This window comes from Pseudophryne corroboree (genome assembly GCF_028390025.1).
Source record: "Pseudophryne corroboree isolate aPseCor3 chromosome 3 unlocalized genomic scaffold, aPseCor3.hap2 SUPER_3_unloc_2, whole genome shotgun sequence".
NCBI classification, from domain to species: domain Eukaryota; kingdom Metazoa; phylum Chordata; class Amphibia; order Anura; family Myobatrachidae; genus Pseudophryne; species Pseudophryne corroboree.
The window spans coordinates 3,462,396-3,479,358 of NW_026967508.1; the positions used below are offsets into that span (position 1 = coordinate 3,462,396).

Consider the following 16,963-nt stretch of genomic DNA (forward strand, 5'->3'; position numbering starts at 1 on the left):
GTGTAATGTTATTTTATCATATGCTGTATAATACATATGAAGTAGACTCTGGTGTCTACTGTCTGTGTAATATTATTCCCTCATACGCAGTATAATACATATGGAGCAGACTCTGTGTCTCCTGTCTGTGTCACGTTATACCCTCATACACAGTATTATACATATGGAGCACACTCTGGTGTCTACTGTCTGTAATGTTATTCCCTCATTCCTGATATAATACATATGGAGCAGACTCTGGTATCTCCTGTCGGCGTAATGTTATTCCCTTATACATTGTATTATGCAGATGGAGCAGACTCTGGTGTCTCCTGCCTGTATAATGTTATTCCCTCATACGCAGTATAATACATATGGAGCAGACTCTGGTGTCTCCTGCATGTATAATGTTATTCCCTCATACCCGGTATAATACATATGGAGCAGACTCCGGTGTCTCCTGTCTCTCTAATGTTATTCCCTCATACGCAGTATAATACGTATAACAGCCGACTTTGGAGTCTCCTGTCTGTGTCACGTTATACCCTGAAACACGGTATTATACATATGGAGCAGACTCTGGTGTCTCCTGTCTGTGTCACGTTATACCCTCATACACGGTATAATACATATGGAGCAGACTCTGGTATCTCCTGTCGGCGTAATGTTATTCCCTTATACATTGTATTATGCAGATGGAGCAGACTCTGGTGTTTTCTGTCTTTGTAATGTTATTTCCTCATACACGGTATAATATATATGGAGCAGACTCCGGTGTCCCCGCCCTGTCTATATAATGTTATTTCCTCATACACTGTAAAATACATATGGAGCAGACCCCAGTGTCCTGTCTCTGTAATGTTATTTTGTAGGCACTCCAAGCCCGGGGCCTGTGTTGTTGGATGCAGACCACCTGGACTCATCTGACAGCCAATCTGAGTAAGCTCCTTCCTCTGCGGACTGGCAAACAAAAACCTGTGAGTGCACTTACGCCTCGATGAACGCGCAGTCAATTGGATTGACCTCTATGAGCGCCCTTTTCTCTTTATCGTGTACAGATTTGTGTTAGATAAATATAACACCAGTCGGCTTCACCCTTATATTATATACCCAATACATTATAGCAGGACGTCAGAGCCTGCTCAGTTAGTAATAGAATAACAGGGCACACCTGTATAACAGATCACCAGAGCCTGCTCCACCTGTAATACATTCAATAACTTGATACCAGTCTGTTCCATCTGTAATATAACAATAGGCTACCAGAGTCTGCTCCTCCTTTATTCTAACAAGACAGGGGCTCCGAAGAGGCCTATTCATCAATATTTGCGGCTTATTCCCAGAAAACACCCATTTTCCGGCGGGCTTGTAACGGCAAATATTTAGTAAAATTGCGGCAGCAGAGTTAACACTGTCAGGATAACATTATTACTTTAATAATATTAATACCAAAAACAGACTAGTACAACAAAAATACACAAGGTGCCAACTGAAAGCATTTCCATCCAGGTAAAGATGCTGAAAGATATATCGGAGGGTCCCGATAATAGGAGTTCATCGTCCAGGACAGGAGATACAACCAGTCCTCACCGGTGGTGATGGGTGTGGATCCTCTGATGTCTAACGATGTCGGATTTCAGCTTGAAGCATTTCCCACAGTAGGAGCAGATGAACGGCTTGGCGCCGGTGTGAATGGTTTGATGTTTAAATAGAATGGATCTCTGCGTAAAACATTTCCCACAATCGGAACAGGCAAACGGTTTCTCCCCAGTGTGAATCCTCTGATGGTCGAGCAGGCTGGCTTTCTGGGTGAAACACTTCCCACAGTCCGAGCAGGCGAACGGCCTCTCCCCCTTGTGAATGCGCTGATGCGCCACCAGATTGGGTTTATGTGTGAAGCAGGACCCGCACTCCGAACAAATAAAGGGCTTCTCCCCGGTGTGGATTCGCTGGTGTTTGACCAGGTCCGGCTTGCGTATGAAACATTTGCCGCAATCGGAGCAGGTGAAAGGCTTTTCGCCGCTGTGGATTCGCTGGTGCTTACTGAGGTCCGACTTCCGGGTGAAGCATTTGCCGCAGTCGGCGCAGGCGAAGGGCTTCTCGCGGGTGTGGAATTTCTGGTGTGCCACCAGAGTTGACTTCTGGGTAAAACATTTCCCGCACTCGGAGCAGGAATAGGGCTTCTCGTTGGTGTGGATCCGTTGGTGCACCACCAGGTCGGATTTCTGCGTAAAACATTTCCCACACACGAAGCAGGGAAAAGGTTTCTCCCCGGTGTGGATCCTCTGATGGCGAATGAGCGTGGCTTTCTGTGCAAAGCTTTTCCCACATGTACAGCATGGAAACTGCTTCTCCGCCGTGTGACTGTTCTGCTGTGATATAACACTGACATTATGGGCAAAGCACTTATCATAGTCGGGGCATGGAAAGAATGTCCCACCTATAGTATCTGTACTATGCGTCACCATATCTGGTTTATCAGAACACTCCTCCGGATTAGAGGGATCAGGTGATGTCGTGGCAGTGTGATGTTCTGGACGTATCTCTTGATCAACGGTGGTCCCTGCTGGAGGACCTTGCAAGACGGGGTTATCTTCTATTTCACAGCCAGGTCTCTCTGTGGTATTCCATTGCTGGTGCTCATGACCTGCAAATACAGTAACGGTATAAAGTGAGAGACATATATTGGAGAAAAAGATGGATGAGGTGCACGCTACATTTTTTAGAAACAAGGAATGTTCTGTTTTTACTGAAATTGTGCCTCTTCTAGATGGGCGTCTTTGATTTATAATGGACAGAGGACCCCGGAGCTGGGGTGGTGAGCGAGGTGAGGAATATTACCGCAGGGTGGTGAGGGAGGCGGTATTACAGCGTGTATGGATGCTGACGGTCACCATCTCAGCCCTTACACATTCACAATCATGGATGTACACCCGGGAAGGAGTTTAAATCGGCATTTGCATAAGCTCGCAAAAACCACCATCGGCCGGCTGCATGACCTATGGGGTCACGCAAGGCTTCCGCTGCAGTCCCTACATAGAGCTCATGAAAGCTCATTCTTCTGACAGAGACCTTGGCATTGGCCCGCCCGAAAATCAGAGGCAACACGCCTCCGTTTTGGGAAACGGCGGTCGTCACTCAATCACTGATAGTTTGCAGATGTAGTGCGTCCAATGACGCAGGACCTGTACTGCACATGCACTATACGGGTCCAGTACGTGAGCCGCAATACTGTCGGGCCCTGCATCAGCTTATTGTTTACTCTGGGAGTAACTTGTTGTCCTGTTTCCAATTATCTCACTGTCCGTACAGACGTTCCAGTTATTCTACCGTCTCTCTCACTGTCCGTACAGACGTTCCAGTTATTCTACCATCTCTCTCACCATGCGTACAAACATTCCAGTTATTCTACCGTCTCTCTCACCATCCGTACAGACGTTCCAGTTATTCTACCACCTCTCTCACTGTCCGTACAAGCGTTCCAGTTATTCTACCGTCTCTCTCACCATCTGTACAGACGTTCCAATTAATCTAGCGTCTCTCTCAGCGTCCATACAGACATTCTAGTTATTCTACCGTCTCTCTCACCGTCCATACAGACGTTCCAGTTATTCTACCACCTCTCTCACTGTCCGTACAAGCGTTCCAGTTATTCTACCGTCTCTCTCACCATCTGTACAGACGTTCCAATTAATCTAGCGTCTCTCTCAGCGTCCATACAGACATTCTAGTTATTCTACCGTCTCTCTCACCGTCCGTACAGACGTTCCAGTTATTCTACCGTCTCTCTCACCGTCCGTACAGACGTTCCAATTATTCTAGCGTCTCTCTCAGCGTCCGTACAGACGTTCCAGTTATTCTACCACCTCTCTCACCGTCCGTACAGACGTTGCAGTTAAAGACAGAAAGAAAGACAGAAAGAAAGAGAAAAAGAAAGAGAGAGAAAGAGAAAAAGAAAGAGAGAGAAAGAGAAAAAGAAAGAGAGAGAGAGAGAGAGAGAGAGAGAGAGAGAGAGAGAGAGAGAAAGAGAAAAAGAAAGAGAGAGAGAGAGAGAGAGAGAGAGAGAGAGAAAGAGAGAAAAAGAAAGAGAGAGAGAGAGAAAGAGAGAAAAAGAAAGAGAGAGAGAGAGAAAGAAAGAAAGAGAGAGAAAGAGAAAGAGAAAAAGAAAGAGAGAGAAAGAGAAAAAGAAAGAGAGAGAGAAAGAGAAAAAGAAAGAGAAAAAGAAAGAGAGAGAGAGAGAGAGAGAGAGAGAGAGAAAGAAAGAAAGAAAGAAAGAAAGAAAGAAAGAAAGAAAGAAAGAAAGAAAGAAAGAAAGAAAGAAAGAAAGAAAGAAAGAAAGAAAAAAAGAGAAAGAGAAAGAAAGAGCAAGGAAAGAAAGTTCTAAACTAAATAGAACATTTATAAAACACTGATGGTTTCTTAGGTGTTTCGCTAAAACACTAGTAATATGAACACGCCATATGTTGAGTTACCTCAGCCCGTCCCCTGCTCCTCCTCTCCCCCACTATAAGTACCCTGTGTGCCAGAGCAGTGGTCCTCTTCTCCCGGTGGTCAGTGCCTTTGTGACGGTGGGAGCTGTGTGTGTGGGTAGGGGGTGGAGGATTGCGGTGGGAGGGGGTTCAACGACTGCGCACAGCAGGAATGGGACACATAACCATCAATTTTTATGAAGATAACTACAGGGATTGGGCCGCTCGGGGCACAGTAATGACAGGGATTGGGCCGCTCTGGGCACACTAATGACAGGGATTGGGCCGCTCTGGGCACACTAATGACAGGGATTGGGTCGCTCTGGGCACACTAATGACAGGGATTGGGCCGCTCGGGGCACAGTAATGACAGGGATTGGGCAGCTCGGGGCACACTAATGACAGGGATTGGGTCGCTCTGGGCACACTAATGACAGGGATTGGGCCGCTCTGGGCACACTAATGACAGGGATTGGGCCGCTCTGGGCACACTAATGAAAGGGATTGGGCCGCTCGGGGCACACTAATGACAGGGATTGGGCCGCTCTGGGCACACTAATGACAGGGATTGGGCCGCTCGGGGCACACTAATGACAGGGATTGGGCCGCTCTGGGCACACTAATGACAGGAATTGGGCCGCTCTGGGCACACTAATGACAGGGATTGGGCCGCTCTGGGCACACTAATGACAGGGACTGGGACGCTCCAGGCACACTTATGACAGGGATTGGGCCGCTCCGGGCACACTAATGACAGGGATTGGGCCGCTCTGGGCACACTAATGACAGGGACTGGGACGCTCCGGGCACACTAATGAAAGGGATTGGGCCGCTCGGGGCACACTAATGACAGGGATTGGGCCGCTCTGGGCACACTAATGACAGGGATTGGGCCGCTCGGGGCACACTAATGACAGGGATTGGGCCGCTCTGGGCACACTAATGACAGGGATTGGGCCGCTCTGGGCATACTAATGACGGGGATTGGGCCGCTCTGGGCACACTAATGACAGGGATTGGGCCGCTCGGGGCACACTAATGACAGGGATTGGGCCGCTCTGGGCACACTAATGACAGGGATTGGGCCGCTCGGGGCACACTAATGACAGGGATTGGGCCGCTCTGGGCACACTAATGACAGGGATTGGGCCGCTTGGGGCACACTAATGACAGGGATTGGGCCGCTCTGGGCACACTAATGACAGGGATTGGGCCGCTCGGGGCACACTAATGACAGGGATTGGGCCGCTCTGGGCACACTAATGACAGGGATTGGGCCGCTCTGGATACACTAATGACAGGGATTGGGCCGCTCGGGGCACACTAATGACAGGGATTGGGCCACTCTGGGCACACTAATGACAGGGATTGGGCCGCTCGGGGCACACTAATGACAGGGATTGGGCCGCTCTGGGCACACTAATGACAGGGATTGGGCCGCTCGGGGCACACTATTGACAGGGATTGGGCCGCTCTGGGCACACTAATGACAGGGATTGGGCCGCTCTGGGCACACTAATGACAGGAATTGGGCCGCTCTGGGCACACTAATGACAGGGATTGGGCCGCTCTGGGCACACTAATGACAGGGACTGGGACGCTCCAGGCACACTTATGACAGGGATTGGGCCGCTCTGGGCACACTAATGACAGGGATTGGGCCGCTCTGGGCACACTAATGACAGGGACTGGGACGCTCCGGGCACACTGACAGGCATATTAGTCTGCACTGACAGATGAGGGTGTAAAACTAGAGACTGCTGCACTTGATTATTACTCACCTGTGCTGATACCTGTAGGGATTTCCTCCTCCTTACACGGCTGATCACCCATCACACACGTCTGAACACTCGCTTCTCTCGAGTTTTCATCCTTAACGAAACACAAAAGAATTAAACTATATACATTCTGAGAATACCCGGTTTAATAAATGTAGGAAGGCAAATCAGATACATACTGCTTTATTGCATAGTCTTTCTTATATTGGCTCGATGTGCTTTTTTTTAATCACTACATTGACCTGGGTGTTCCCCGATTACTCGTAATGCGGTCAAAAGGCAGTACAGTGATGTAAAAGCAAAAGTTTGTGCCCCCTTCCTTTGAATTGCTAATAAAAAAAACATTATATGTGTTCCAATTTTTATTTTCACTTATATGGAACATGAAAAGCAAGATAAGAGAGGAGACAGAAGTACAGCAAGCACAGTGACTCGTGCCAAACGGGTTCACTACGGCTGGCCGGCGGTCGGGCTCCCGACGACCAGCATACCGGCGCCGGGAGCCCAACCGCCGGCTGACCGACAGTGTGGCGAGCGCAAATGAGCCCCTTGCGGGCTCGCCACGCTACGGGCACGGTGGCGCGCCACACTATTTTATTCTCCCTCTATGGGGGTCGTGGACCTTCATGAGGAAAAATAAGTGTAGGTATGCTGGCGGTCGGGCTCCCGGCGCCGGTATACTGAGCGCCGGGAGCCCGACCGCCGGCATACAGAAGACCACCTGTGCCGAACACCACCACACATAGTAACTGCAGTCTACCATCTCCCATCAGACTCTGTAAATCATGCCCGCAACAGCAGTTGTCATCACTAGTGGATGCACAGGATACATATACCAGAAGAGATAAAGGCCGAGTCTCCTGAGGCTGAATAAATCAGCATCAGGGAATAGTGTCCAAGATGAATCGGCTGCAGCATCAGACTCAATCAAATGTCAGCATCAGGGAGTAGTGTACAGGTCGAAAATGGCTGCAGCATCAGAATCAATCAAATTTCAGCATCACGGAATAGTGAACAGGATGAAACGGCTGCAGCATCAGACTCACTCAAATTTCAGCATCACGGAATAGTGTACAGGATGAAACGGCTGCAGCATCAGACTCAATCAAATGTCAGCATGAGGGCACAGGACGAAACGACTGCAGTATCAGACTCACTTAAATGTCAGCATCAGGGAAAAGTGTACAGGATGAAACGGCTGCAGCATCAGACTCAATCAAATGTCAGCATCAGAGAAAAGTGTACAGGATGAAACGACTGCAGCATCAGACTCACTCAAATGTCAGCATCAGGGAAAAGTGTACAGGATGAAACGGCTGCAGCATCAGACTCACTCAAATGTCAGCATCAGGGAATAGTGAACAGGATGAAACGGCTGCAGCATCAGACTCACTCAAATGTCAGCATCAGGGAAAAGTGTACAGGATGAAACGGCTGCAGCATCAGACTCACTCAAATGTCAGCATCAGGGAATAGTGTACAGGACGAAACAGCTGCTGCATCATATCAATCAAATGTCAGCATCAGGGAATAATGTACAGGACGAAACAGCTGCTGCATCAGACTCAATCAAATGTCAGCATCAGGGAATAGTGTACAGGATGAAACGGCTGCAGCATCAGACTCACTCAAATGTCAGCATCAGGGAAAAGTGTACAGGATGAAACGGCTGCAGCATCAGACTCACTCAAATGTCAGCATCAGGGAATAGTGAACAGGATAAAATGGCTGCAGCATCAGACTCACTCAAATGTCAGCATCAGGGAATAGTGTACAGGATGAAACGGCTGCAGCATCAAACTCAATCCAATGTCAGCATCAGGGAATAGTGTACAGGACGAAACAGCTGCTGCATCATATCAATCAAATGTCAGCATCAGGGAATAATGTACAGGACGAAACAGCTGCTGCATCAGACTCAATCAAATGTCAGCATCAGGGAATAGTGTACAGGATGAAACGGCTGCAGCATCAGACTCACTCAAATGTCAGCATCAGGGAAAAGTGTACAGGATGAAACAGCTGCAGCATCAGACTCACTCAAATGTCAGCATCAGGGAATAGTGAACAGGATGAAATGGTTGCAGCATCAGACTCACTCAAATGTCAGCATCAGGGAAAAGTGAACAGGATGAAACGGCTGCAGCATCATGCTCAATCAAATGTCAGCATCAGGGAATAGTGAACAGGATGAAACGGCTGCAGCATCAGACTCAATCAAATGTCAGCATCAGGGAATAGTGAACAGGATGAAACGGCTGCAGCATCAGACTCAATCAAATGTCAGCATCAGGGAATAGTGTACAGGACGAAACAGCTGCTGCATCATATCAATCAAATGTCAGCATCAGGGAATAATGTACAGGACGAAACAGCTGCTGCATCAGACTCAATCAAATGTCAGCATGAGGGCACAGGACGAAATGACTGCAGTATTAGAGTCACTCAAATGTCAGCATCAGGGAATAGTGTACAGGATGAAATTGCTGCAGAATCAGACTCAATCAAATGTCAGCATCAGGGAATAGTGTACAGGATGAAATGGCTCCAGAATCAGACTCAATTAAATGTCAGCATCAGGGAATAGTGTACAGGATGAAATGGCTCCAGAATCAGACTCAATTAAATGTCAGCATCAGGGAATAGTGTACAGGATGAAATGGCTCCAGAATCAGACTCAATTAAATGTCAGCATCAGGGAATAGTGTACAGGATGAAATGGCTCCAGAATCAGACTCAATTAAATGTCAGCATCAGGGAATAGTGTACAGGATGAAATGGCTCCAGAATCAGACTCAATTAAATGTCAGCATCAGGGAAAAGTGTACAGGATGAAACGACTGCAGCATCATATCAATCAAATGTCAGCATCAGGGAATAATGTACAGGACGAAAATGCTGCAGCATCAGCCTCAATCTGATCACATATAAAATGGAACAATGTACTAGACAACTCTATTATGGATTATTGATTTGAATATTGCCATATACTGTAGCAGCTCTTCTTAACAATATCCAATGGTTGACTATCATAAGATGTTCAGTGATCCAGGCTTATTAACCACTTAACTGGTTATATTTTTTCCAGAAATATCACCCCAAATATTTTTTTTTATTAGCAAACTCTGTAAATAACAGCCATTTAAACCCGATTCAGTATCATTTTATCAAGAACTACGCAGATATGGTATTAAAATTATACTGAATATAGGGTAAAAAGCTGATCTTTATACAAACTGATCAATTATTTTTTAAAAATCAACAATTTGGGGACATTTTTGGAAACGGTTTCATACAATTACAAAATAAAACATTTATGGTGTTTTTAGTTGGCTCCGAGAGAACAGTGGAGGCGGAGCAGCTGCAGAGCAGTCAGCCAATCCTGGTGGGTGATCCTATCAGGATCACATACTGTAGCCACCCCCGGCAAGCTCCTGTAGCCAGGAAAGAAGACACACAGAGAAAAGAGTGATGGGACATTCCATAGTAATGAGACCATCATTTAAATGCTCATGGAAGGGGGTGGGGGGTCGGAATAGACACTGACTGGCTCCGATCCCATTGGGCCCTGATATAGATTATTTTCCCACATAGTCCTCATACTTGTCTAAGCATTTTCTCCAACGGTACCCCGGCATAGATGAAATGAGTGTCAAGCACCTGAAGTCGGTTGCTCATGAATGATGTTGTGCACAGTGTCCACTGTGGTGGACGTGCTTGGCCAGCCGGATCGCTGCTCATCTTGAACGTCTGTCCTGCCATTATCAATGGCAGCACACCAAACCCAAACCTGTTCCCATGACATAACATTATCACCATACACCTTGACAAGTTGGCGATGAATTCCAGCTGCTGATGTGCCCTTTACACGCAGAAATCTGATCACACCACCCACCTCAAAGTGTGACCATGTTTCCACCAGCCCCACCATCTTACACCTGATGTTGGGACAGTATGACTGATATGAGGCACAGTCTAATGGCCATGAGGGACAGTTGTGGTCTATCTGCTCTGGCCTGGTGGGGAATTAGAAAGAAATAGAGAATATTACACGTGAGAGGTCTTGTTACCTTACTTATTGAAACACCCTCGTACAACGGTCAACTAATAGGACCTTGCTGAAGAGGTCACTGGGGAGAAAAACACACACTAATAGTTTGATAAACTATCCCATATGTCATTAAGCCCGTGCCTGCTGATGAAGAGACCAAAATACTGAACAAATGGTGTGTTTATGTAGATGGACTCCAAAATATTTGCAATGTGTCCTTTTAAAAGTGATGTGAGGGGCCGGTGATTCTCCTTCATCACGTCCTTGTACAGACCACTGTGTTCCTCTATATACTCCCACTCCTCCATGGAGAGATAGACGTGACGTCCTCACACCTTATAGGAACCTGACACACACAATGATACAGTCATCACCCAGACACATCCCCTGGTGTTAGTGTATAATGTCTCATTCCCAGCAGTCACCTCTCCAGTCAGTAGCTGAATGATCTTGTTGGTGAGTTCCAGGATCTTCTGGTCATTGTGCCTCTCATGTACCAGTGAGCGAGGTGGAGGCACTGTGATGGGGCTCTGGTTCTTGCTCAGTTCTCCTGACAGACGATGGCTACTACTTGGAATCAAGACCACAGTGGACTTCTTCACTACTGTGTAATCCTGTGTGTTAAGAGTAACATTAAAAAATACAACTATTCATAACAAATGTAATAAACTTTGTAGTAATAAACACATGTGATGTCACTGTTACCCTCTTAGAGTCCCTCACCTCCCCAGTAAGGACCCTGTGTTAGTAATAGAGATAAGAGCGATGTCACTGTGACACTCGCAGACCCCATCACCTCCCCAGTCAGGTCCCTGGGTTAGTTATAGAGATAAGAGTGACGTCACTGTGACACTCCCAGACCCCCTCACCTCCCCAGTCAGGTCTCTGTGTTAGTAATAGAGATAAGAGAGATGTCACTTTGACAACCCCATATTCCCTCACCTCCCCAGTCATGCCCCTGTATTAGTAATAGAGATAAGAGTGATGTCACTGTGACACTCCCAGACTCCCTCCTCACCTCTCCAGTCAGGTCCCCATGTTAGTAATAGAGATAAGAATGATGTTACTGTGACACTCCTAGACTCCCTCACCTCCCCAGTCAGTTCCCTGTGTTAGTAATAAAGATAAGAGTGACGTCACTGTGACACTTCCAGTCAGGTCCCTTTGTTAGTAATAGAGATAAGAGTGACGTCCCTGTGACACTTCCAGACTCCCTCACTTCCCCAGTCAGGTCCCTTTGTTAGTAATAGAGATAAGAGTGATGATACTGTGACACTCCTAGACTCCCTCACCTCCCCAGTCAGGTCCCTGTGTTAGTAATAAAGATAAGAGTGACGTCACTGTGACACTTCCAGTCAGGTCCCTTTGTTAGTAATAGAGATAAGAGTGACGTCCCTGTGACACTTCCAGACTCCCTCACTTCCCCAGTCAGGTCCCTTTGTTAGTAATAGAGATAAGAGTGATTTCACTGTGACACTCCCAGACTCCCTCACCACCCCAGTCAGATCCCTGTGTTTGTAATAGAGGTAAGAGTAATGTCACTGTGATACTGCAATAACCCCTCACCTCCCCAGTCACATCCCTGTATTAGTACTAGAGATGAGTGATGTCACTGTGAAACTCCCAGACTCCCTCACCTCCCCAGTCAGGTCCCTGTGTTAGTAATAGAGATAAGAGTGATGGCACTGTGACGCTCCCAGACTCCCTCACCTCCCCAGTCAGGTCCCTGTGTTAGTAATAGAGATAAGAGTGATGACACTGTGACGCTCCCAGACTTCCTCACCTCCCTAGTCAGGTCCCCATGTTAGTAATAGAGATAAGAGTGATATCACTGTGACACTCCCAGGCTCCCTCACCTCCCCAGCCAGGTCCCTGTGTTATACCCCTTTTCCACTAGCTCTAAAAACACGGGTAAATGCGCGGGGGCGCGCATTTACCCGTGTTTTTTCCTAGTGGAAATGGCATCCCCTGCAAATTCCCGGATCAAGTGATCCAGGAATCCTACCCGGGTAGCTTGCCGAGTTGAACACGTGTTCAACCCGGTAAGCTGTGTAGTGTGAACGAAAGCAGTGTTGCTCCCGTTCACAGTGTATGGAAGGGCGGCGCTGGGAAATCATGTGATCTCCCAGCACCGCCCCTGCCGCGTCAGCGTCACCAACCCGGCAATATGCCGGGTTGGTGAGCTGAGTGGAAAAGGGGTATAGAAGGGGGCTGTAGCTTGGGTCGCAGCCAAGTCAGGCTCCCGGCTGCGACCCGTGCTGCAAGTGTAAAAGGGGTATCAGTAATAGAGGTAAGAGTGATGTCACTGTGATACTGCAATAACCCCTCACCTCCCCAGTCAGTAGGTAGATGATCTCCAAGGTCAGGTTCAATATCTCTTCAGTCATGTAACTCCTCTCCTTGTCCATCCTTAGGACTCTGACTGGCTAAGATCCCGATGGGGGAGGGGGCAGAACCAGCTGTAATCACTACTGAAAAAAATAAAATCTAATGAGACATAAAATGTTGGAGCCAGACTTTCTGCTGATAATGCTAAATATAGAATATTAATTGAGACTTATAAATAAAGTTGATTATTTTCTGAAAACACAGCGTCATTCGTAACTCTCCTGAGTAGTTTTCATGTCTATTTCTGACTTTACATGTTCTTATATTTATGAAACATGAATGTTATTCAAGTTTGACAAAAAACAAACAAAAAAAAAAACGTGTGTTATGTATACTTACATTCTACTTTTCTTCTACTTAAATCATTTTTCAGGGTTATTCCTTAAAAATTACTTTAAACAAAAATGGAGAAGCTCAACGCCCCTGATGTCACACCCCTGATACACACTGATCCCTATACACAGGTCACACACTGATATCACACCCCTGATCCCTATACACAGGTCACACACTGATATCACACCCCTGATACACACTGATCCCTATACACAGGTCACACACCGATATCACACCCCTGATACACACTGATCCCTATACACAGGTCACACACCGATATCACACCCCTGATACACACTGATCCCTATACAAAGGTCACACTGATATCACACCCCTGATACACACTGATCCCTATACACAGGGCACACACTGATATCACACCCCTGATACACACTGATATCACACCCCTGATACACACTGATCCCTATACACAGGTCACACACTGATATCACTCCCCTGATACACACCGATCCCTATACACAGGTCACACACCGATATCACACCCCTGATACACACTGATCCCTATACACAGGTCACACACTGATATCACACCCCTGATACACACTGATCCCTATACACAGGTCACACACCGATATCACACCCGTGATACACACTGATCCCTATACACAGGTCACACACTGATATCACACCCCTGATACACACTGATCCCTATACACAGGTCACACACCGATATCACACCCGTGATACACACTGATCCCTATACACAGGTCACACACTGATTTCACACCACTGATACACACTGATCCCAATACACAGGTCACACACTGATATCACACCCCAACACACTGATTCCTATACACAGGTCACACTGATATCACACACCTGATACACACTGATTCCTATACACAGGTCACACACTGATATAACACACCTGATACACACTGATCCCTATACACAGGTCACACACTGATATCACACCCCTGATACACACTGATCCCTATACACAGGTCACACACAGCATAACACTGACCTGTTATATGCAGGTGTAGGGGGTCTGGGTGATGGGGTGTCTGTCAGGCTGGCAGATAGCGCTGTCTCCGTATCTTTGTTCTCCTCCTGCTGTCTCATTGAAACACTAGAGTTCCCCTATTCAAATGCACAGTATCTGTTTACCTGACGGCCATTTTTCCGAAGACCAACATTGCATTACAAACATACGACGTCTTTTCGAAAATGGCGCCTACACAGAAGACACCAAATAACCATATATTTCTCCTCTTTGATTTAATGCTGCAGACCGGGCAAAGATGAGCTACTATAAACAAGTCTGACAGCTTGTACGTCGTCGTCTAGGAGACATTATACGTAATATTATGGCCACACCATAATGGCCGCCAGATGGAGGCATAATATGTATACAATGCTTCTCTCCTGGGTGTTATAGGGAAACTAAAGCATACTTGCCCACCTGACCCTCTCCATGAGGGAGAAAATGCTCTGTTCCTGGACTTTCCTGGTAATGTATGATTGCCATCACCTGTGGTGAGCTAGTTAATTGATAAGAAAGGTGTTTCACCACAGGTGATGGCAATTCTACATTACCAGGAAAGTCCAGGAACAGAGCATTTTCTCCCTCATGGAGAGGGTCAGGTAGGCAAGTATGAACTAAAGTATTTATGACCTTGTGACTGACATGTATGTGGTATTATATATGTGTGTGAGGCAGGTGTTTGATTTATTCCTGCATTGTATATATTTGCCAAGTGTCCTTATATTTTCTACATGAATATGTCCCTATTTTATGTAATGCTGATGACCCCAGCAGGTGCAGCTCTCCCATTTCTGACTATATCATGTATAGCAGTACGTTTACCAATGATCTGGTTTCTGGAAGTAATTCTGTATTTATTAAATGCACAAAAATGGAACAAGCAAGTTGTGTCGACTTTGTGTCGACCATGTATGTGGCGACCTTCGTCATTTTGACCTTTTGAACTTGTCCTCGTGAACCGGTCAACCTTTTGTACTGTTGTTTGCATGTCGACCTTTTGACCGCGTTGGAGCTGGTACGTGAGAGGGGAGCAAGATATTTACAGCACTTTACATATTCTTAACGATTACCGAGAAATAGAATGAACATGATGTCTGTTCTTTACGGAACCCAGAGAACGACTTTGATAGGTACAGCAGGCAAAGAAAAAAATCTGACCCCAATAAAATCCACTATTTATTAGGATTTTTTTTTTTTAAAGAAAGGCTTCCAATATATTATTCTACTCGCTTATACCCCTTTTATACTCCTGTTATAACAAGCTTTTCACCCGGGTTATTGCCAGGTTATCCCAGGTCGCGGCGTGGTGTAAAATGGTTAACACGGGTGGCTTGCATGGTTGGTCCTGGGAAGAAAGCAAGGTTGGGTGGCAGGGCAAACGGGTAACCCAGGTCTTGCACCCAGGTCCCAGTCACATCATTGGGAGGTCCGCATTTCAAGCGCAAGGAGATGATGTCATCTCCAAGCACCGGCAGAACACGGGTGGAGTGTGAAAGGGACCGACTCAGGAATAACACGGATCGAAGGTGTTGAAGAAGTATTACTGTAGTAATTTTGCCATCAGCTGCATTGGTTGGAGGTATCTCTCCAGAAGGATATCCCGTAAGAAGCTCATTACTATGCTCCACCAAGGAACCTCGACATTCTATGGCAGCATTTCTGTAACACCTGCTATGGTATGAGATCCGCGTATACCACATGGGTCCGCCATTTTCTGTAACACCCCTATGGTAGATATCTACAGCTCACTATTATATCCTGTTTACAGGACAAGCTCAGTGGTCATTAATCCTGAGAAAGCACTGTAGACAAGAATAAGAAAAAGGCTATGGGCAGATTTAACAACGAGTGATATTCTTGTTATTACTCGTTGCTGACCTTTTCTTCTTCGGGTTCCATAGAGTTCCACAGGGATAACACCTGGGGTTATAAGTGGTAGGATCAGCTCCTGGCCACCATACAGTTAAGCCTTTTCAGATATCCCAAGATACCTTGGTCCCTCTCCCTATAACACCGCCTCCATGATCAGGCAGGTCAGTTATTTGTTGGTGCCAGCAGAAAGCTGGATGCACCTCTTACAGGGGGCTGATCTGGACTGCCTGGCCAGCAATCGGGGAGTAGATAAGAGGGTCCCGGGACCCACACTTAAACTGCGGTATTTGGTGCATGTCCCGGGAGACAGACGCCAGTGCTGGCAGTGGACATTGGCGCCGACCTGGGACTCCACTAGACCACCAGGGCATACAGGGGCACAGGTTTAATTTCAAAAGGGCCCCTTAAGTACCGGTGGTTGAAATGCCAGCAAAGGGGAAGGAGCGCCAGCTTGTGGCCCCTCCCCCAGCTTTCAGTGCCAGCCCACCGTGGACTTCCCGCCATTTAGCTGCAGCTCTACACCCTTCTCTCCTCAGAAACTCAGGCAGCCATATCTGAACAAGCCAGGTCTCTGGGAATACTGGATAAACGTCTCCAAGGATCCAGTTTAAGCACTTTTGCTGAACATTGTCACATACTGTATTATGGCTGCCTCGCCCTTGTTTATTATATTATTGTATGCGTGGGCGACTCTCTAAATTGCAGCTATGTCTAACAAAGCAAAAAGTCGCAAACAGCCAGACACCCCAGTATTACCGTCATGTAGATTGTGCTCCTCAGGTTTATCTGCACAGGATGAAGTAAAGGATGGGCTATGTGTAAACTGCTGCGCACCTCCTGACCAGTCTACATCCGCAGCACCTATCCAAGAGCTCCAATGGGGGGTCATTCTGACTCGTTCGCACGCAGCGGTTCTTCGCTGGGGTGCAAGCAGGCCGGAAATGCGCATGCTCGGCGGACGCATTGCGTACGCGCGGCGTTGCCTGGCAACGACTGTCACTGGGCAACGACAACGCCAGCGACAAATGTGATCGTAGCGGCGATCGCAAGAAGATGGACAGGCGGGAGGCGTTCCGGG

The 16,963-nt window shown here is 47.1% G+C and overlaps 1 protein-coding gene across 4 annotated transcripts; it reads right to left on the reverse strand.

The window, feature by feature from the left end:
* Positions 1-1,393: 1,393 nt before the first annotated feature.
* LOC134983612 (zinc finger protein OZF-like) lies at positions 1,394-14,169 on the reverse strand. Of its 4 annotated transcripts, none has more exons than XM_063949285.1 (5): positions 13,993-14,169; positions 12,608-12,745; positions 10,703-10,891; positions 6,230-6,320; positions 1,394-2,626 (listed from the first exon to the last, which is right to left on the reverse strand). In XM_063949285.1, the coding sequence occupies exons 2-5, from the start codon at positions 12,683-12,685 to the stop codon at positions 1,566-1,568; spliced, it is 1,419 nt and encodes a 472-aa protein (XP_063805355.1). In that variant the 5' UTR covers positions 12,686-12,745; positions 13,993-14,169; the 3' UTR covers positions 1,394-1,565. The 4 variants fall into 4 exon arrangements, with proteins under 4 accessions (XP_063805355.1, XP_063805354.1, XP_063805357.1 ...); XM_063949284.1 differs by having other exon boundaries at positions 12,608-12,748; XM_063949287.1 differs by lacking the exon at positions 13,993-14,169 and adding an exon at positions 13,005-13,950.
* Positions 14,170-16,963: the final 2,794 nt, after the last annotated feature.

Bases quoted from the DNA above. Each gene is read 5' to 3' on its own strand.
- LOC134983612 (XM_063949285.1), bottom strand. From the start codon at position 12,685: ATGGACAAGGAGAGGAGTTACATGACTGAAGAGATATTGAACCTGACC. The intron at 6,321-10,702 runs GTGACTGCTGGG...TGTTTCGTTAAG, and splicing joins TTCAGCTACTGACTGGAGAG to GATGAAAACTCGAGAGAAGC. The intron at 2,627-6,229 runs GTGAGTAATAAT...CTGTATTTGCAG, and splicing joins CCCTACAGGTATCAGCACAG to GTCATGAGCACCAGCAATGG.